Raw genomic sequence first — 21429 nt, 5'->3', positions numbered from 1 at the left:
CTGCGTCCAGGTACAGTGGCCATGGACCTGCAGAACACTGAGTGCCGCCCCACCAACAGCAGCAAGCTGGCGCTGCCAGCAGAGAACGGCTCAGGCAACCGCCGGCCCAGCATCGCGCCCGTGCTCGAGCTGGCTGACACCTCAACCCTGCTGCCCTGCGACCTGCTCAGCGACCAGTCGGAGGATGAGATGACACAGTCAGACGAGGAGGGCTCAGCGGCGGTGGAGTGAGTCGCACACATTCGGTCACTGCAGAGGCACAGCTCCTTGCAGGTGATGGGGCCGTTGCAGATGGCTCTCTCCACATCATTACAGTGCTGGGATTTCCCTCTGCTGCAGGTACGTGAAGGGCTACCCACCCAACTCCCCATACATCGGCAGCTCGCCAACCCTATGCCACCTCCTGCCCGAGAAAGCCCCATTCTGCTGCCTGCGGTTGGACAAGGTGAGCAGTGTGCTGCCCAGGGCTGTGCCAGGGGGGGCTGGACACTGCCACGGGTCCCAGCTGCCTCCCTCCCACAGGGCTGCAAGCACAACAGCTTTGAAGACGCCAAGGCCTATGGCTTTAAGAACAAGTTGATCATCGTGTCGGCAGAGACCGCTGGCAATGGGCTGTATAACTTCATCGTCCCGCTGCGTGCCTACTATCGGTCTCGCAAAGAGTTGAACCCAATTGTGTTGCTTCTGGACAACAAGCAAGTACTTCTCTGCAGTGCTTTCTCTTGCACCAAGCCCTTCCCTGTGTTACCATGGGCATTGCACACGGCATGGGGCAGGAGCACGACTGTCTTGGGCTGCGCATGACCTTGTTTGGTGGATTTCTGAACCCTGTTGCTTTCTGTTGCTCTTCTTGCAGACCAGAGCACCACTTTCTGGAAGCCATCTGTTGTTTCCCCATGGTTTACTACATGGAAGGCACCATTGACAAGTAGGTGTTCCAGTCTGTGGCTGTTGTTAATTATAGGATTGTCTTAGACATGTTGCATTCACCCCAATCCGCAACCCCATACCTTCCCATTCCATGGGGAGACAAGGGCTGGCCGTGGCAACCCCCACTGTTGGGTTCTCACCTTGTTGAGCCCATCTGGGAGATGGGTGTTGGTGCTGGGCTGGTGGCTAGGAGCAGCTGGGCTGGCTGCAGCGCTGTGCATCGCAGCGCGCTGCTTCCCCATGTCGTTTCCAAGGGCTGACCCCTGCGCTCTTCTCTTTGGGAACTGCCCAGTCTGGACAGCCTGCTGCAGTGTGGCATCATCTACGCTGACAACCTGGTGGTTGTGGACAAGGAGAGCACCATGAGTGCTGAGGAGGACTACATGGCGGATGCAAAGACGATTGTCAACGTCCAGACCATGTTCAGGTGAGGAGGGCCAGCAGTCCTATCCCATCATCTTCTCACTCATCCTGTTCCCATCTATTCTATTCCCTCCCATCCTATTCCATCCCATCTCTCCCCTGCGTGCTGCCTCAGCAGGAAGTGAGCCCAAGAGCCCATAGGTGCTGTGGGGTGCTAGGATGACATCCAAGTTCCACTAATTCTGATCTTGGATGGGCACAAGGGAATCTTTTGTGTTCCTCAAGCTTTAAATGCAGGGATCCCTCCCTTCCAAGGTGGCTGCTGAACAACATGTCTCTTCCCACTGCAGGCTCTTTCCCAGCCTCAGCATCATCACAGAGCTGACCCATCCCTCCAACATGAGGTTCATGCAGTTCAGAGCAAAGGACAGCTACTCCTTAGCCCTTTCCAAGCTAGAGAAGGTAAGTGAAAGCTTTGCTTTCTGGGAATTTGGTGCTGGGAGTCACTCACTAATCCTGAGTTTGTTGCAGTCCTGTGCTCCTCCACACGCTGCTCTGTGCATCCATCCAACATAACCTGCAGCAAACAAATGTGTGGGTGGGTGATTTTGGGGCTGTCTGCCTCTTCCTACGTGTTTATGTATTTCTTGGCAGCTGGAGGTTGTGCTGCTTTGCCTGCTGCTGTGTTGGGAGTGGGGCAGTGAATGAACGGGTGCAGGGATGCTCCAAGGAGGGAGCCGCTGGGCTCAGCGCTGTGCCTGCAAGCAGTGTCACTGTGCTGAGATCTCCTGAAAAGGGCAAACATCCCCAAGGCAGTGAGGCACATGGAAGCACCACATCCAGCCCATAGCAAAATAAAGCCATGATGCCTCACACGTTTCCATGGAGAAAAAAATACTTCTTTCACCACAAAACCCTCTTTCCCTGCCTCCCTCCTGGCACACCCACAGAGATGCTCGGCTTCCGTCCTCCCGCTCAGGTGAGCCTTCAAGGCCACGTGGATTGTTTTTCCTCTTCCAGAAAGAGCGTGAGAATGGCTCCAACCTGGCCTTCATGTTCCGCCTGCCCTTTGCTGCGGGGAGGGTCTTCAGCATCAGCATGCTGGACACGCTGCTCTACCAGGTGGGGGAGGCACTGGGGGCACGGCTGCCTGCTGGCACATACCAGGGTTGACATTTCCTCCCCTCCTGCAGTCGTTTGTGAAGGACTACATGATCACCATCACCCGACTGCTGCTGGGCCTCGACACCACGCCGGGCTCTGGCTACCTCTGTGCGGTAGGTGCTGTGCATGGGGGCTGCGGGATGTGAGGCTCCTCTGAGAGAGGCAAAATGGAGCAGAATGGGGCAGAACATTGCTCTCTGTATCATACATGGGTAACCTCAGCACTGCCAAGAGCCCTAATGTTATAAAATCACTGAGTCTTTTTAGTTGGAAAAGACCCTTAAGGTCATCAAGTCCAACTCTTGGCCAACGCTGCCACATCCACCACTCAGCCATATCCCTCAGTGCTACACCCACATGTCCTGCTCCTGGTCTGTTTATGGTGCTGGCCTTGTTCTGGGGTTGACATCGATTCATTTGGGCACTGGTTCTGAAGGCAGTTGCTATTCATCCTCAGATGAAGATCACAGAGGATGACCTGTGGATCCGGACCTACGGGCGCCTCTTCCAGAAGCTCTGCTCCTCCAGTGCTGAGATCCCCATCGGCATTTACCGGACGGAGTCGCACATGTTCGCCACCTCCGAGGCAAGGGGCAGCACATGTGGGAAGGGCAGCAGCATTCCCATCCCCACCCACACCCGGGGGGCTCCTGTCTTTGTGTGAGCACAGTGCAAATGCTCAGCCCTCAATGAGCGGTGCTGGCAGGCGATGCAGCGCTGAACAGTTGTTGAATTACCAGGGGATGCTGCACAGCAGGGATGCTCATTTCCTGGCTGACACTTTTTCCCCTTTTCTTCCCCCAAATGCAGCCCCATGACATCAGAGCACAGGTGAGTACTGCTTGCACCCAGGCCTGGGATTATCAGTTCTGCTGCCGGCCCCTGCAGTGCACATGTGGGCGGTGTCGGGGATGGTTTTCCTCAGTCGAGATGTCCCCCACAGCACCAGCAAACAGCCAGAAGGTGTAATTACTGGGAGAGGGAGCAGGATCTGGGCTCCGCTGTGAATATCTTTGGTTTTCAGCTTTGTGGAGGCAGCTGCAGGGTGCTGAAAGCTGACATTTAGCTCAGTGCAATCCCCATTCATCCTTAGAGGTGCTTTATCCTCTTTATTAATAAATCAGTGCTTACCAGCAGAGCTCCCTACAGCAGAGGTGCAGCAGCAGGTCTGCTGCGATGTGTCAGTGAGGAAGGTGAGGGCAGGAAGGAATGGTGCTGATGGAGATGCAGTGCCTGCTGCACCCCATGGCTGCTGGCATTCCAGAGCCCCCATCCCAGAGCTGCTGCCCAGGCGCTTTAGCAGCACGGGGACGCTGTGCTGGCAGCGCACGGCTGAGATGGGACCCCGTCCCAGAGCAACTCCCGTTAGGTGGCCCCGCGGTCCCCGTCACCGGCCGGGCTTCCAGTCACAGATCTCCATCAACGTGGAGGACTGCGAGGATACGAAGGATGTGAAGGAGCACTGGGGCATCAAGACGGGCCACCACAGGAACTCGTGCTCCAGTGACCAGTCTGAGCACCCGCTGCTGCGGCGCAAGAGCATGCAGTGGGCACGCCGGCTGAGCAGGAAGGGCAACAAGCACTCCGGCAAGACAGCCGAGTGGATCAGCCAGCAGAGGCTCAGCCTGTACCGCCGCTCCGAGCGGCAGGAGCTGTCCGAGCTCGTCAAGAACCGCATGAAGCACCTGGGCTTGCCAACCACCGGGTATGGTAAGTGATGTGCGGTCGTGCTTCCCTGCGGCGAGGCGGCCCCGTGGGCTCCGCAGGTAAATCCCCATTCATTGCGCCCGAGCCCTGCAAGTGCTGCTGGACCCGTCTCTGGATGCTGCACAGCAGTGCACATTGCTCCCGGGGTGGCTGCAGTGGGGTCTGTGCCTACAGGAGCTGTGCCTGTGATGCGTGGGCAGCCTTGAGCACACAGGACCACCGAATGGTAGAGCGATAGAATGGTTGGGTTGGAAGGGACCTCTAAAATCATCTAGTTCCAACCTCCTGCCGTGGGCAGGGTTGCCAACCACTAAAGCAGGCTGCCCAAGGCTCCAGTTTGGCTCTGTTTTGGGTCAACTCGTCCAAATACTGACACTGTGCTCCGCAGTTCTGCAGGGCTGGTGCTGCAGCTCCAAGCTGTCACTGCGCTGTATCTCAGGAGCATCTGGTAGGGCTGGGCAGGCTTGGTGGTGTGCGATGGCCGTGTGTGTCACTGTGCTTCCTGCTGACCCCACATCTTTCTGGTGGGGACCGCAGCCCCGTGCTGGTGCCGGAGTCTGTGTGCCCGCACCCGCCCCGTGGTTATGGTGAAGTCCTTCGCACATGGCTTTCTTGGTTCGTTTTGTCTTTCTGCCCTGTGAGCCATCCCGCGCTGCCTCCTGTCTACTCCATGCCAGACCCCTTCCATCGCCGCAGCCGGGCCCTGAGCACCGAGCACCGAGCCCAGCTGGGAGAGTGGGGGAAATACGGATAAATGTGGGGAAACAGAGGGCACACAGGAGTGCTGGGGGCACGTGGCAGCCGCTCCATGGAGGGGAAGGTGGGGACAGCATTGCTGGTTCAGCTGCACACCTGGCACTGCTGCCTGCGGGCGATGCAGCACTGAGATGGAGCTCTTTGTCCCTTCTCCCAAAAGTTTCCTTGCCTCTTTTGAGGGGATGCAGCTCTCTTGGCTCTGCATCACTCTGCTGATGGCAGTCGGTGCCGCCGTGCTGGTACAGCTGGACTGCTCAGCGCAGCTCTGGGGCTCCGGCTGGGATGTACGTGGGCACCGGGGCACGGCTGGCATCGGTGTGCTTGGTGGTTGGAAGGACACTGACTCTGCCTGCTCTCCTTGCCTTTATCTTTTGCTCCTTTATTGCCTAAGTGCAGCAGCTCGTCTCTAATATTTGCCGAATCATGGCTTGCTGACCTCTCTCTCTCTCTCTGTTTATGTCTGTGCCTTTCCCTGTATGTTCTGTAGAGGATGTAGCAAATTTAACAGCCAGTGATGTGATGAATCGGGTAAACCTGGGATATTTGCAAGGTAATGCTCACTCCCTGGGAGTCACGCGTGCCTCACGGCGTGCAGCGTACAACAAGATCATGCCAGCTGAGCCCAATCCACACCCTTGCCAGTTTTCACCTTAGATACTCAATCCTTTCACACTCCTTTGTTGGGTGGAGCTGGAAAACAAAAGGCACTGCACTGCAGCTGCAGGGCTCCCTGATGGCAGGAGAGAAAATGCAGGGACCCTTTGGAACTGGTGCGAGGAAATCACATCCCTCAGCTGTTACTGATAGTGACCTCCTTGTATTGCTCTGTAGGTTGACTTTGGCCTGCAAAGCCCGGAGCAGTTCAAGGAGGGGGTTTCTGTCTGCTGCTGCTGAGCAAAGCAGTGCGGGAAGGCATCGTTTGCAGCTTTGTCCCGGGTTGGTTGGGGTGCAGACCCGCGTGTCCCTGCAGTCACCCCCAGACCCTGGGGAGAGGCTCAGGGTGAAGGGACTCAGCACCCAGTGCTCAGCGCGCAGCTTCATGCAGAGGGGCTCTGGAGAGCCCAGGGGCAGCTGTGGCCTTGCTGGGTTGTGGTTCAAGCTTTGCCAGCCCATGCTTAAGGTGAAAAGTTGGCATTTTCCTACAAACCGTGTCGACCCTCAGAGCCCCGGCCCAGCTGTGGCTCATGGAAGTCCCACACAATATATTGCCAGCAACTGCCAGGGCTGCGCAGAGCTCAGGGATGGTGTTCCCCCCCCTTGGTTGTGTTCTGGCACAGCTGTGAGCCACCCCACCCAGTGCCCTTCTGCAGTGTGAGCACCACGGTGTAGGTGCAGGAGCTCTGGATCCCCTCCCCCCAAAATTATATGGGGGTGCCAGTGGGGACAAGATGATGGCAATACACGTGGTGGGTTCAGCAGTGCTGCATGGGGGTCAGGAAAAGGTGCTTCCGTGGTGAAGGAGAACCTGTGTGCCCCAGGAACCCCCCCCTCCATTACGGCACATCCCATGCATCCCTGGCTCTGTGTGCACCCCAGCACTGCCACCCCCATCCCCGCTGCACTGTAGGGCTGAGCACTGGGACGGCTGAGAGCTGTCAGCCCTGTGGTCTGGGGAGCAACCAGGGGGTGAGCAGCAAAAAGCTGATGGGCAGGAAAGAGGAGGGGGAGGGGGCATGCACTGTTGGCATCCCAGTGCACAACCCTGCAGCAAGCCCGTGTCTGTCTGTCCCCTGCTGTCTGTCCCCTGTCCTGTCCATCACATGCCCTCGCTGTGCTCCCGCTGCTGCTTGTTCCCAGCACCTGCTTCCCCCCATGATCTTGTTTGGCAGCGAAGGGCCCCGAGTGTCCCGGTGCTCAGTTTGGCATCACCGCAGCTCCACGATTCAGAGCCGTTCCTGAGCGGTGTTGGGGGCTCTGGGATGCCGCAGTGATGTCCTGTGGGCAGAAGGGCATGGTGCCTTGGCCACGTGCTGCTTGGTGCTCATAGGTGCAACAAGGGAAGAAGGTGGCAAAGCGTGGTCACAGCCCTGGGGGGGTTTGGCTGCCCTGACCCGGTGCTCGGGGTCGTTGTGCTGTACTTAATGCAGCAAGACTAACGTGTTTCATTTTTTGTGCTCAAACAAGGTAAGACATCTTTTTTCTTATTTCTTTTGGGGGTTGATTTTTGAAGTGAAATGTCTGTGAGGCTCCAGCCTGTGCCGTGGCTGGGAGCGGCTGCGGGGCTGTGGGAGGAGGTGGTGGTGCTCTCAGTGGCGTGGCCATGCTAAAGGACCCGGTGCTGTCCTCAGGGACCAGCTGTGACTCTACTGAGCCTGATGCTTGGAGCTGCTGCAGTGGGGCTGCCAGGGCATCCACTGGGGTGCACACTGGGGTGTCCATTGGAGTGCCCATTGGGGCATCCATCAGGGTGTCCACCGGGTGTCCATCGGGGCACTCCGCCAGCCCTGCCCACCATCGCCTTCTCTCCTCCGGCAGATGAGATGAATGACCACCAGAACACTTTGTCCTATGTCCTGATCAACCCACCCCCAGACACACGGCTGGAGCTGAACGACATCGTGTACGTGTCACCCCCTCCTCCCCACACACACTCCCAATCCCACCCCAAAACCCAGGATTCCCACACTTGGTGCAGGGACACGGCACACTCCACGCCCCGCTCTGTGCCCCGCAGGTACCTGATCCGCTCCGACCCGCTGGCACACGTGGCCAACGATGGGCACAGCCGCAAGAGCAGCTGCAGCAACAAGCTGGGCCCCTGCAACCCCGAGACACGGGACGAGACCCAGCTGTGAGAACAAGCCGTGTGCTGCGGGGACAAAAGCGATGGGACAGGCGGGCAGGCGGCCGGCCAGAGGCACCACGTGGGAGTTTTTAACTTTTTATACCAATACCGCAACTAGTGAGAAAGTCTTTGCTGGTGCTGGTGGTGAGACTGGAGCTACAACTCGGCCCGTTTGGGGGGCCCGTGTTCAGAATTGTCCCCAAATGATGCAGGCCATTCGCATTGGATGGGGACATTGCTGAGCCAAGGGCAGCCGCTCGTCCTGCTCCTCTTTGCTGGGTGTCCGGGATGGATAGCCCAAATTTGGCTCTTTCACCCCAATGTTCTCCTTGCTTGTTGGCTTGTCCTGGGGGCTGCGTGGAGACAGTGGGGAAGAAGAGGACAGTGCAGCCCTTCCAGCACCCAAGCAACATTTGCAGATCCCAAAACACACCAAAAAGACAACAGTGTGACCCAAAGCCGTGCGGCACTGCTCTTGTTGCACACATCCTGGCTTTGGGGACGCTGGCACCCACTAGGGCTCAGCAGCAAAGGCACCACGGACGGGGATGTGTCCTGCTGGCTCCGTGTGGTGTTGGCCTGGCCAAGGCCCCGTGCTGCAGACGGATGTGCATTGGCAGCCCAACACGACCCCTGGCTGCTTCCAGCACAGCGGCAGCGGAGACCTTTCTATAGCAGAAACATAAGACGTATTTTCCATCTATTTTTGCACACTTTGCAACGTCAACATGTCAAGGTTTTTTTTTGTTTGTTTGTTTGTTTTCTTTGACTGCCAAGAGAATAACCAAGTTGTTAACTTTATATACTTTTACATTCATATACTAAAACTTCAATGTGATTTTTTTTTTTATTTTTTTTAACAAGTAAGCCTGTAAAGCCACAACACAGCCGTGCCCTCCCAGCTCCGCTGCCAGGAAGGGGTTCTGCCATTCCCATCCGCCACCCTTCCCCATGACACACAATAAATGTTGTTTACAAAAGCCTGCTTAAAATTACAGCACCCCACGAAGGCACTGAGCTCTGTGCTGCCTGAAAAGGGAGGAAAACCCACCCAGCCAAAGCTCTGTGGGCTGACAATTGGACGGGGTCTGGGCTGGCCTTGCTTCTAATGCCTATGGTTTCTGCTGTTTTGCAGCCTAGCATTGCCATCTGGCACTCAGTGGGCAGTGCAGGTGGAAATACCCAACCCCCACCTGAGTCCTGCACTGCACTGAGACGTGGGCACAACCAAACCATCACCCATGCTCTGTTTGATATTATTTGTTTCGCTTTTAACTATGCATTTTTTTTCTTTTTTTAAATCTCTCTGGCTGCAGCAGTTCTATGTTTTATTTATTTCTGCTTGTAAGTTGCTGTGCCAAAAAAATTAAGTAGTTCCCTTAGGATAAAGAGTGAGAGCAGCTGAAGCACAAAGCCAATGGGGTTGAGCCATGTCTGACCTCACAGTGCTCCGTCCCTCTGCTGTCAGTGCACACAACTGAGCCCAGAGCTGAAGGTTTTCCATCCCATTAACCTTCAAGGGAGGGGGAAACAGAGCAGCACTACATCCCAACCCAAAGAGGGGGCTGAGGTCATGGCTTTGGACTCAGTGATCCTTACGGGCCCCTTTGAGCTCGGGATATTCCACAGTTACCCTATGCTGACCATTCAGAAGGGAACATTTTCATCTCTTTCCCTGCAGTTGGCTGCTCTGTGTGCCTGGGGGCAGCCCACCACCCCACGGCACCCCAGGCACTGCAAGAGCATCCCTCACCCTCACTGCATTCCAACACCACTTCTGTTTGTACATTAAACAAAGATGTGTATTTAAGAAGAAAAAAGCTACACCTGTATAAATCATACACTTTTTTTTTCTTTTTCCAGACATTATTTCTATGGTGTAAATTTATAGCTGACATTCTAATGGGACGTTTAAAGAAAAGAAATATACTGTAGATATTTACCTGTGGTCAATGCAAGTCTAAGAACAAAGTGTTAAATTTTTTCTAAATCCTCAGACTCGGTTACAACACAAATGTAAAAATGAGAATATTTTATTTTTGTAACGGTTGTGGCATCAACAGAAGCTGCTGCTGCTCACCCAGGGCTGTCTCAGAGCGGTGGGTGCTGCCTTGAGGCCATTCAGGAGCAGAGGAGGAGGGATGTGCTGCACTGACTGCTTCACCCCAACAGCTCCAGCACAGCCCCAATGCACAGCAGTATTTATTTCAGGTCGCTCTCATTTGGTTTTATTTTTTCTCCCCCATTTTCCCAATGAAATCCAATGGTTTCACCACCAGCAGTGAGTGGCACTGCTCTGGCTCCCAGCTGGCTCAAAGCTCAGCACTTTGCCCATTGGGGAAGCAGCGCTCCCCAGTCCCAGAGGGGATGCACACAGATGGCACTGCTGGCCCAGGGACGCCTCCTCTTCCCCCTTAGCTCCCCCCTATGGGGAGAACACAGCGTTGGGGCTCCCAGAGCAACAAAACGCCCTTAGAAAAACAGGATTCTATAAAGGATGCAGAGCTGAAAGGTCCTGAGGAACGCAGACACATGAGAGAGGGCTGCAAGAGTTCCAATTTTACTGGCATTGTGTTCTATGGCACTAACAGCTCCATCCTCTGACCAGGGACCACATCCCCACCCCACATCACAACGTTGCAGCACTACTGAATACTCACACACCCATCCCCATTTTTACCCCTCCATCTGAACACGGCCTTTTCACTGCCCAAGGGGGAACTGCTCTCCAGCTCAGCTCTGCGTGGGCTCCATCAGCCACAGCCAACAGAAAATGCATCCTTCCCTTTCCAAGGCCTCATTTTGGGACATGTATTCTTGGGATGCACTATAGCCAACTGGAGATGTTTTTGTACGATTCCCGTGAAGATGTTTCACGTTTCTGTAAAGAGAAATCGAAATAAAAGAGCTGCATGCAGCAACAACAGAGACTGCTGTCTGCCTGGTGGCTGCAGTGTCCTGGGGTGGCTCTGAGTGGGAGCACAGAGCTTCTGTCAGCTTCCAGTAAGGTTGGAGAGATTACTTTGTTTTCCACGACAGCTTCATGCTGCGTTACACAGCCCATGCTAATGCTGGTGTTCAGTAGGGGCTCGGGGCAGACTGCTCCCCACCACTGCATTGCTCCTGGGGCTCTGCTGCAAATTCACTTTACATAGTTAAATAAGTAGTTAATATTGAGGAATAGTTAATTGAATAGTTAAATAAATCCCTCGTGCATTCTGGCAGCAGGAAGGTTGCTTGCTTTGCTCACAGGCACTGCACAAGGCAGGCAGCCCATAGGAAGGCAGGCACAGCCCCTGGGTTCACTACGGGTCTATTATTGGCATCACTCATTTTTGCCACTGATTCTATTCAAACTTTGAGTCATTTCTGTATGCACTCTGAGTAGCTGACAGTAACATTCGGAATGATGCATGAACTGAAAGAGGAGCAGCATTTAAGTAAGAAATCCTTTCAGTTCATTTGACCTTCATCCAGAAGGGATAATCCATTTCCTTCCTATGGAGAGCACAGCTCCAACAGCATCACTTCTTTGGATGCCTTCATGCTATGGCCTGTAGCAGTCAGACTATGCACAACAGAACAGAAGACACATACGTGCATTTGTTGCTCCTTCACACCATCACTTCGGTCACAGCCTGGAACAGAAGGGTGCAAGCACTCCTTGTGTGCCCAAACACACCTGCAAACAGGAAGCTCAGAACCGTAACTGAGAGATTCCACTTGCAGTTACCTGGTATCAGTGATGCACTCAAACCATTACCATTATTTTCTACTTTTTTCCACACCCTATGAGTCACAGCCCAGTGTCTGCAGGTCGGCGACCTGGACTTCATCACAAACACTGAGCTATGGCACACGTGAGGTACTCACAATTTGTTCAGCTCTTCTTGCAGTTCACCAAAGCAGAGTCCCACCCCGCCCCAAGGTTCTGAGACCTCTGCCTGAGAGCCTGCAGGGATCTCCTGGGCTTTGTCACATCTGTGCTCCTTGGTTGCTGCGAGCGCAGCGCAACTGAAGCTGTGATCAGAACTGCCATCCACAGGAAATTTAGGTATGCTGTAATGGATGTGTAACAAGAACTACAGAGGCCAACTGGACAGCCACACACCTCAAACTACTTCAAGCTGTCCTGAAGAGCCTTCTGTAGCAGTTTTCACTATAGCACTTACAGCTGGGAAGATGATAACCCAGGGGAGGTGCTGCTGGCACGAAGAAGGATGGCTACCAGATCCCAACGGCACCAACTTCAGAGTGAAGACATAACTGAGTGTTCTGACGCTGCTGAATCAGCTTTGAAGACTGGTGGGGAAAACGACCGAAACCAAAGGAAAATTCAGGGTCTTGAGAACTCGTTCACGTCTCTCTACCTTTCCTCTGTTCCCAAACCATCTGTCACAGTGACAGCTCCCAGAAGATGCCTGTTGGCACACTGCTACCTCTCCCATGGAGCAAAGTCGCGTGGTTTTGTGCTCTCAGTCCTCCCACAAGTCCAGCACATGGCTCTGAGCTGCACTCAGGTTTTCAGAATGCCTCAGTGTGTTCAAACTTGGCTACTTCTTGCCTGAACCACAGCATGATGAAAACGAGACAAAGGCACATTAACTACAAAAGCAACACAGTATGGGCAAACACACAACACAGTGATGTATGAAAGCTTCAGAAACTGCACTTAAAAGCACTTTAAAGATGTACATTCTTGTATTTCTTAAGAAACGAGTAAGAAATCGAGAGAGGTCAAAAGGGAGACCCACACCAATGCTGCCCTGTGTGCTAATTGCTTCGTGCAGGAGTGCAGCTCACAGCCTGCAGCCCACTGCCATCGGCACCACCAGAGCCAATGCCTCTGGCACAAGAGCTGCAGGCAGCCCTGGGCAAGGCTGAGCTCAACAGCCAGGCCAGGCAGTACATTAATGGTACAGAACCCTTCAGCCCACTCCTTCCTATGAGCAGCAAGATTTCAGGCTGTAGGAAATAATATGGAAAACTGAAAATAATGTTGAAAAAAGACACATTGAAACAACCAACCTCTACGAACAAGAACTATTTTGCACAACAGCCCTGTCAGTCAAAAATATTTCTCAGTTGGAAAAGTCTGCAGCTTTTAGATTTAGCTGTTTTTGCGTAGCCAATAGAGGTGCACTATGAGGCCTCAATAGTCAATTTATATTTAAGTTCCAGAGGTGGTTTGTCCTTCACATCACAAGCAAGCTAACACCCAGCAGTTCAGCAGAAGACATTCTACTGATGCTTCTGCCACTGGCTGAGCACTCGGGTCCCAGAAAACCCACCAGCCAGATTCAGGAGTCTGAAGACTGATAAAATAAATCCTTTAGATGACTGTTAAATAACTTCCCAATTTTCTGAAAGCCTGCTGGTCAAATTCTAGCACGTTTCAATCAAGGTCAGGAGAGATAAGCTCTAGTCACAAAGATATTACAGCTGCTGACAGATGAAGCTTTCTAGGAGCACAACTGAACAGAATAGCACATCTTTAAAGCATATTAGTTCTTTGACGGGATGAAGCATCACAACAACAAAAAGTACACATGAAATAAAAAGGAAATCAGTTAATGATTTTTATTAAATTTCAGTGCTTTCATAAAATAAATATGGTATATAATATCAAACAGTGAGAAATAAAGCACAAGCATGAAAAGCATGGTAACAAAAGTTACACTCATGACGGTGTTTAATACTTAGCACTTTAGAAACCATAAAGCCTTTCATTATTTACAAGCAGCAAAACTATCTAACATCATTTACAAAGTTGCAGCAGCCTATCAAGAAGTACTGGAAGGGGAAAAAAAGATGGAGAGATCACAATGGAAGACCTTCACTCCACTCTACCTAGTTAGCTCTTCATTACGTACCCTACTTTCCCCTTATGTACATAACTTCTCGTGACTTCCATTATTCTCAAAGTTTAATAATTACACTGCATTCTATTGCAGAGCTCAGTTCATCTCTAGGATTGCTGTAGGGCCTCCAGCACTTACAAGTGATGTTTTCAAGTAACACTCCAAAGAAAAGTAAACATGTGCAAACCAAAGTTACAAACCTAGGCGCCCCTTAGGCAGTCACCCCAGATGGAGCAGGCGCTGGTTTGCAGACGAAGTCATGTCAGAGCTACAGAAACCTACTGGGAGGTCCAGCCTGGGCAGAAATGGGAACACCTTAAAAACTGGAACGGAACTGCAAATACACCCTGTCACCACAGAGAAAAAATGTAATCTGCTGAAACACAAAGATTTTTAAGGTCATGACTCAAGATTTAATATTTCAACATGAAAAGAAATCCAAGCCATTCGACTTATTTGGGCTTTTGAAACAAATGCAAACATCTCTGTTTAAAAATCGCTCTTAAATGAGAAAAACAAATCAATATATATTAATATATCACCCAAAATAAAAAACGTACACACTCTTCATTTTCGAGCATGCTGCTCATTCAGAAGAAAGACAGGACAGAGAAAGTAGAATTACATTTCATGATATAATAAAAACATTAAAATTTGTGATCGTTAAGTGCACCATCGTACAGAGTAGCGTGCTCAGAGTGGACATGTTCTATACCTACCAGAATCCATCTTTATTAAAGCAAACAAATCTTTAGGACACTACCTGAAACTGATAACAACTGTGCTCCATTCGGTTTGCTTGCCTCAAGTTTCAATCAGGCACATTCCAGCCAGCAGCACCTGTATGCCTCTTCATGATTGTATTCCAGAGATCTTTCAATTTGTGAACAATTTTTAGTCGTTTTTTGTTTGTTTTTAAAAAAGACTGGCTTTTGCAATGCTTATTCTGAACAGATACTGCCAGTAGAACTCTGTTCTGAGCAGCAGAATTGGGACTTTTTTCAGAAATCTGAGAGCTGGGCTCACGTTGGCAGTAGATGCAGTACAACTATTTGACGTATTAAACAGTTCCTCAAAAAAGTCTGAAAGGAAGATTTCCCTAAAGACTGTTTTAAAAAACCAAACCAAACCCAAAACACTTCACCCGAGATCTGTTCAATCTTCTACTGAAGTTCAGAGCTTGCCAGCTTTAAGAACGATAGGAAGGAGGCGGCAATGAGGCGGAGAGGAAACAAAAGCAAATAATTCCCAATTTGTACCGATGGAAAGCTTCAAGTAAAAGGAAACCCACTTGTTAAAGATCTTGCTACATGCACAGTCCCTCATCAGTTGAAAGCCACAGTAGTTAGCATTGGGTGTAACAGCAGATTTATCATTCATAAAAAACACTGATCATGTTCCTTCATTCTTAATAACTTGCATCCATGGTTTCTGTTTAGAAACTTCTTAAAAAATGTTTATGGTTCTGCACATTTCATACCAAACCAGAGGAAAACAGTAAACATGTCTTCATTTGATGCAATCCCATTCAGCAATTTCCTCCCCAAGAACTCAGTGTCATTTACGAGTCTGAGTCTTCTTTGGCACTGCAGGTCGCTTGGCTTGCCACAAGTGGTTATGGATAGTAAGAGCATCCACACTAACAGACATGGTTTTGGCTGGAATCACATTGAACTGTTTTCTGTCTGAACTGTATTTGTAAAGTTTGTCAATCATTTTCTTGGTGATGCTCTTTGGCCCTGTTCCAGTCAGCTTGTAGATTTCTTCAGTATCTGGATAGTAGCAGTAAAGTGCTCTGAACTGGCAGCCAGCATCACGGAACAAAATGATGTAGTGGTTGGCATCACATTTTTCAAGTTCCTGCATTAAAAATAAGCAAGTAAACATACGTGGGGACTGCTCACAGTGAAAACTCCCATATGATGCGCCCAGTTTTTACCCTTCCCACATAGCTAAAAAAGTGGGTTCTTCTTGAATAGCATCTCATTTCACAGGTACATTTTAGGAAATGGTATTCACCACCATGAATGAGTGGGATTATGAGGTGTGCACTACAGGTGAACTTGACTGTGAGTGCATTCATAATTTTATAGTTTATCGCTTACCTCTAATATTGAATTCTTATGTGGTTCATTCACTTTTCCAGCAAGACAGCAATGAGATATAGCATTGTGAATAATAGGTTTGTTTGATTTGCTGCTGGGTTCCTTAAATAATTTTGGACCTAAGGAAGAGAAGCAAGCAAACTTTAGTTGTCCAACTCTTAAGAACGTTAAGATTTTAATTCATCAGAAGCTAGAAAAAAATAAACATTTTCTTCAATAACTCACTTGTAGATATTAAACAGAACAAAATAGGCCTGATAATTTCTCAAAAGTAATGAGTCACACCAAATGTATCAGAGCTTTACATGGCATGCTAATCACAATAAACGCTGAAACTAAAATGAAAATGGTTACCTGTGTATTCTGCCACTGAAGCAATAGAAGATGCAGTTGAAGCATTCTCCCAGTCTCTTTCTGTGTTTCTGCTAGGATTTCTGCTCAATATTGGTAATGACTCCATAGATTCAACTCTGTTGGGGAGGGACAGAGAAAATAAGCATTGTTTTCCCTTCAAATCTTCAATAAATTCACCAGACACTAGCCCTGAAAAAAAACAGATTACTGCCCCTCTTCCTCCTCAGAACTGTCAGACTCTTCCTACCACATTATTGAGGCAAACTTTCTATTGTTTTTCTTTTTCCCAAACAAATAAAATTTCAAGTTTGTACAGATTAAATTTGGCTCCCAAGTAAAACAGAAGATGAATTAGCTAATTATTGTTGTGCCTCTATTCCTGCAAACTAAAGCAAACAACACTGAATCCTAACACTCTCGTAAGGCAAGATAAAAGTTTATTTATTTATTTTTAAATATCTCTACCTCTGAGATGGTGTGCCACCAGAATGTACACTTTCAGGTTCTGTTGTTGCTGCTGAGGCCAAAGAAAGACTGGAACCAGACTGAGCACTGCTCAAATTATCAGCTACAAAAAAAGAAGAGAAAACATGAATGTATTTATTAAAGCAGATTACCAGACTCATTGAGAACAAACAACTCAAAATTCTTACGAGTAGAAGAACACTTCGTCCCTGAATCACTGTAAGATTCCTCACGATGGACCGACTTGGGCCTGGGTTTCTTGGGCTTCGATTTGGGCTTTCCAAGCCCTTGCTCCTCCAAGATTTGTTGCTGTTTTTTCCTTAGATATTCTTGCTTGATAAGTTCCCTACGAGCCTTCTCCTCTTCTTTGCGTATTCTGTCCTCCTCAGCTTTGCGACTGAAAAGCAAACCACAACATTCAATATGTAACGATTTTCCTCTTTTTAAAGAGAAAAGGAGCCATCTTTTTCCACATGCTATTACCGAGCTTCATCTCTTTTTTGCTCAACCTCAGCCTCCAGCTGCTGTTTCCGAAGCCGAGCCTCCTCAGCTTTGCGCTGCTGCTTTAGAAGGAACGCTGCACGTTTCTTCGCCAACTCGTCTTCTGCTTTCTGTTCATCCTGCAAGATTCACAGGGACAGAAAGCCGTAAAGATTACTGGAAAACACATCAAACTGAGCATCAAGGATTGCTGTGGATTCCAGGAAGATTTTTAAAGGAAAACACATGGCAGTACTTCTGGAAATCTTCACGTCATCAGAATTGAAGAGTGTAAGTCAGAGAACCATACCGAATTTTTTGGTGTTCTCCAAGAGAACTTCAACACCAAATTTTCCTTTAAGTCCATAAAAAGAAAACAATCCAGGGTCTCACCTTACTCTGATTCGTTTTAAGTAAACTTAAACAGCACAAAACCTTGTAAAACTGTAAAGTACCATGGAACTACAATGTTGCCTAGAGTGGAGAACACAGATAACCCCAGCATAATGATAGGCTTTACATCAATAAATATGCACCATAGAAAATAGCATCAGAAGACAAATTTACTGAAGTCAAGATCTGGAGTTTTTTTAAAACAGAAACAGAGAAAGAAAGTATTGTCATGTCAGCACATAAAGTTGCCAGGAGATTGCTCTCTATCAGAAGACTGCCTTCATACAATGTAAAGAACTTTTCTCCTCAAATGTGTTTTTTTTCAAACCCCAAGATTGCAACCAAAATGCATCCGGCTCCACCAGATGACTCAAGAATGAAGTGGCAAAAACAAGTTCTGGATGCCAGACAAAAGTGTACCAATAACTAAATATATAAAGGTAACATATTTACCTTGAAGAAAAATCCCACACCAGACTTCTGGTCACCTTCGCTAATTATATCTGCAGAGCTATCCTGGTTCTCAAGTTCTCCTTCATCTGGAGCTTTTAAGTCAGACAAATCTACTTCAATGAGATTAGCCTTGCTCCTCAGTGGCTCATCCATAGGGACATTTTCTTTTCCTGAGCCATCAGAAGAATTCAACCCTGTTTCTTTGAAGCTGTTATTCACCTCTTTGCTCATCTCAGAAATGATATTTGCATCTTTAGAGGTGGAGAGAACAAGTGCCCGTTGATTACTCTCATCATGAAGTCTATAGGTATCAAAGAAACACTTTTCTTGAGAACCACTTCCCAGATCAGGACTATTTTCAGAGCCTATTTCTGTTGGCGTCTTCGACAAGCTATTGGATGGAAATGGTCTTAAATGCGGCAAGGTTTCTAGACTTTGTGTTGGGGTTTTAACACGTGCTGAGTTTTGTTGTCTGTCTTTAGGGACTTTCAAATCAGCTGGTCTTCCTGATCGAGGACTCCTGCCCTGGCCAAATCGAGGCGGTTTACGAAGGCTGTTCATTCCAGTTGGTGACAGGGGCTCAACGAAATGGATCGATGGTTTTACCTTTTGGTCCTGAGAGTTACTTCTGGTTCCTGGTGATGGCACTGATGGAGATTTCATAAGCAATTCCTGTTGCTGAGAAATCTTTAATATAGCCTGCTGAAGTGTGCTGATTGTTTCATTAAGCTTTTCAATAGAAAGATCACATTCATTAATATCTACTTCTGTAACACTGTCTTCCAGAAGGGCAGCAGAAATAATTTTACTTTTTTCCAATTCATGTATAGCAGCAGAATCTTTTGGTTTATGTTGCTCAACAAAAGCCATGCTTTCTTGCATTTTTACTTTTGTTACCTCTTGAGAATCATTAAGCATGTCTTCTCTTTCCTCCTCCTTCACAAAATACTCTTCAGACTTAGAACCCAAAGAAACTTCATCCAAGTCTTCACCATTCTGCCGAGGGTATTCTTTTGGAAAATGTTCTGGTTTAAGTGGCTGTGGAGCATCGGGAGATTTCCCCTTCTTAACAACATGCAAGAAAGCTGCCTTGCCCAATTTTAGTCGCTGCCTTGCTGATAAGGCTTCCATCTTCTTCTTCTGAGCTTCTATTGCTCTTCGTTTCTCTTCCAACTGCATATGAAGCTGCACCAATTCAGAAGCTAGAAGATTAACATTATCTTTATTTGGTCTGTTGGGGCTTTGCTCTCGCTTCTGTTTCCAGGTGGTCAGTGGTGCTGGGCAGCTTTCTGATCCATCTGGCGTGGTCTTTTGTGAACTACTTGTGCTGGATTTAGTTTCATAGCTATTAAGCCTCTGAAGCTTTCGTTCTGCAAAATTGGTCATTCGGACACTCCCACTAGCCATGGACACACTGCTCACTTGGGAAATCGTACTCAAACAAGGGCTGGAACGCCCACTTGCATCATCTTTATCTTCGTGTTCTTTTACCTTCATATCTTCTTGCAGCTTTGCAGATTCTTCCTCACCTATGTATTTAGCGACTATAGGATGGTCATCTAGGACTACCAAGTCCTGTTCAGTGTCCTCTATGTCTAAGAGATCAGAATCAGAGTCCTGTCTCACCATAGTCCATGTAGTATCTGGAACATGTAAATTGAGACTTTTTACATAACTTACATTGACTTTACTAGCTATGTCATCATCAGATTTAGCAGCATGAAGAAAAAATCCTCCAGTGGGTTGATCCTGAGCTGAAGGATCTAAACTGCTACTAGCTAACGGTCTGGAGGCTTCCAACCCTGCCTCCACCAGGGCTACTGAGTCTGCAGCACCAGACTCAGTAACTGGAGTGAAATCAGAACTAGAAATTGGAGTAAAAGTCCTACTGAGATCATGGTCACCATGACTGCTACTCGTTTTCTTGCGAATCAAAGGCAAGTGTCCCTCATTTAATCTCTTTGTTATAAAACTCCTTTGTTTCCCCTCCCCGCATTCATCCTCTTTATTTATTATTTGTTTTTCCTTTGCTGGCTTTAGAACTGCAGGCATTAAAGGCTCCAAGTAGAAACTGTCTGGTTTGCTTTCTGAAGACTCGCTATTTATTTTTGGAGACCATGCAGTTGCAACTATGCTGGGTACTCTGGCTGCTGCGTTCTGCAATTCCACGTCACCACGGTTTGGCCTTTCTTCAGATCTGATTATTGCAATAAGCTCTTCATCTTCATCCTCAATTTCAACATTGTTCAGCAAGCTCTTCCCATTAGTTTTCAATGATGGAGGATGAGGCTGGTTTTTTGGAGTTACATTAACGATGTTTGAAGCCAGACTGTCTTTGCTGATTGATCTAGCCAGACTAATGCTATCACCAGACCCAGGGTCCACATCAGTACTGGCAGAATGATGAAGAGCAAACGGTGTTGGCTGAGACAGAGGCCTAGAAAAGATAAGAACAGTCTACTGAAGAGAAAGTACAAAGTTACAATTTGCTGAATTAAGGACCATAATACACAAAGCCAACATTTCTGTTCTATTTGAAAATGGTAGCCTGTAGCAAGAGTGACCACCATCAGTAAGACAGCAACCTCAGACACTTAAATTCTCAACAATGCTTATTGCAAATCACGTTTGAATTATGTTCAACTGCAACACTAAAATCAGTTATCCCTGAAAATGTCTTTTTTTTTTTTTTTTAAATTAAAGAAAACAAAGTTAAGCAACTCTTAGTCCATTTCTAAGGAAGTGTTACCATATTACTACAAGGACATTTGTCACAGTATGGACTATCCTTCCATTAAACAGTACTCTAGTAATACCTAAAAGCACACTTTACCTGGGTTTCTTCTCTGGCCATGCAAGAACTGAACCTCGTGGCTGTCCATCAACACGAGTCAGAGAATTAGAACGATGTCGATGACCTACAATATTTTTTAAATGGGTAATGTTTTAGAAACAGCCTTTAAGCTAAGAGTATCATTGCCTTTAATAGCAAATATAATACGTTATTTCGCCAAGAGATGGCAGCAAAAAACAAATTTGCACAAAATCTTAAAGAAAAGTAAACAAAAGCCTGGTAAAATACACTGAAAAAATGGCACTGTATACATAAATACATATAGACATGTGCGTACACATCTGTATATATTTATACACAGATTTGAACTCTGCATTTCCAAGCATGGAAGTGCTCAATTTGCTTTCCTCATCCCTCCCACTCACTCCCCAGCCCCATCTTTTTTTTTTTCTTTTTTTTTTCTTTTTTGTTTTGGTTTGAACAGTCTTCATCATGGCATGTTGTAAGAGCCCAGGCAGTTGAAATGAAGTTTGGTCAGTACTATTGCTGATAAAAGAAAATAAGTTCTAAGTAACTCTGTATAAGTATAGAACCCAAATTTTCAAAAAGTACCTTTAAATTAAATTTACTGTCTTTACTTAGCATGTGTATTTTTCTGTTGTACTGACAGTGATTGGCATTGCCTTTTGAAATGTAAATTCAGAGTAGACTTACCAGGGCTCTCTTCACCCTGTAAAGATTTTTGTTGTTTCTGTCTCAAAGGGAGCAGTGGATGGGAAGGGCTAAAGGCAGGGCTTCCTCCTTTGCCACTAATTCAGA

At 48.2% G+C, this 21429-nt stretch overlaps 2 protein-coding genes across 10 annotated transcripts in view; one reads left to right on the top strand and one right to left on the bottom strand.

The window, feature by feature from the left end:
* The window catches only part of KCNT1 (potassium sodium-activated channel subfamily T member 1), a 28222-nt gene extending 17587 nt beyond the window's left edge, over positions 1-10635 (top strand). For 2 of the 7 annotated variants that reach the window (XM_010721025.3, XM_010721023.3), the window contains 14 exons: positions 11-227; positions 340-445; positions 523-695; positions 857-928; positions 1223-1357; positions 1644-1755; positions 2314-2415; positions 2487-2570; positions 2915-3043; positions 3268-3288; positions 3864-4167; positions 5408-5470; positions 7396-7480; positions 7595-10635. In XM_010721025.3, the coding sequence (XP_010719327.1) occupies positions 11-227; positions 340-445; positions 523-695; positions 857-928; positions 1223-1357; positions 1644-1755; positions 2314-2415; positions 2487-2570; positions 2915-3043; positions 3268-3288; positions 3864-4167; positions 5408-5470; positions 7396-7480; positions 7595-7715 (1724 nt within the window). In that variant the 3' untranslated portion in view covers positions 7716-10635. Of the gene's footprint in view, positions 1-10; positions 228-339; positions 446-522; positions 696-856; positions 929-1222; positions 1358-1643; positions 1756-2313; positions 2416-2486; positions 2571-2914; positions 3044-3267; positions 3289-3863; positions 4168-5407; positions 7481-7594 lie in introns of those variants that run through there. The other 5 variants (XM_003207854.4, XM_019621511.2, XM_019621510.2 and 2 more) reach the window with 4 other exon arrangements.
* Positions 10636-13260: 2625 nt separating this feature from the next.
* The window catches only part of CAMSAP1 (calmodulin regulated spectrin associated protein 1), a 28847-nt gene continuing 20678 nt past the window's right edge, over positions 13261-21429 (bottom strand). For all 3 annotated transcript variants that reach the window (XM_010721022.3, XM_003207853.4, XM_019621509.2), the window contains 9 exons: positions 21325-21419; positions 20650-20734; positions 17817-20253; positions 16974-17110; positions 16679-16887; positions 16491-16593; positions 16026-16141; positions 15672-15790; positions 13261-15426 (listed from right to left, as the gene is read on the bottom strand). In XM_010721022.3, coding sequence (XP_010719324.1) covers positions 15124-15426; positions 15672-15790; positions 16026-16141; positions 16491-16593; positions 16679-16887; positions 16974-17110; positions 17817-20253; positions 20650-20734; positions 21325-21419 — 3604 coding nt within the window. In that variant the 3' untranslated portion in view covers positions 13261-15123. The remainder of the gene's footprint in view (positions 15427-15671; positions 15791-16025; positions 16142-16490; positions 16594-16678; positions 16888-16973; positions 17111-17816; positions 20254-20649; positions 20735-21324; positions 21420-21429) is intronic.

The sequence above is a fragment of the Meleagris gallopavo genome, chromosome 19 (genome assembly GCF_000146605.3).
Source record: "Meleagris gallopavo isolate NT-WF06-2002-E0010 breed Aviagen turkey brand Nicholas breeding stock chromosome 19, Turkey_5.1, whole genome shotgun sequence".
NCBI lineage: Eukaryota > Metazoa > Chordata > Aves > Galliformes > Phasianidae > Meleagris > Meleagris gallopavo.
The sequence above is the reverse complement of the archived record's forward strand: the minus strand, read 5'-3'. Positions and strand labels throughout refer to the sequence as shown.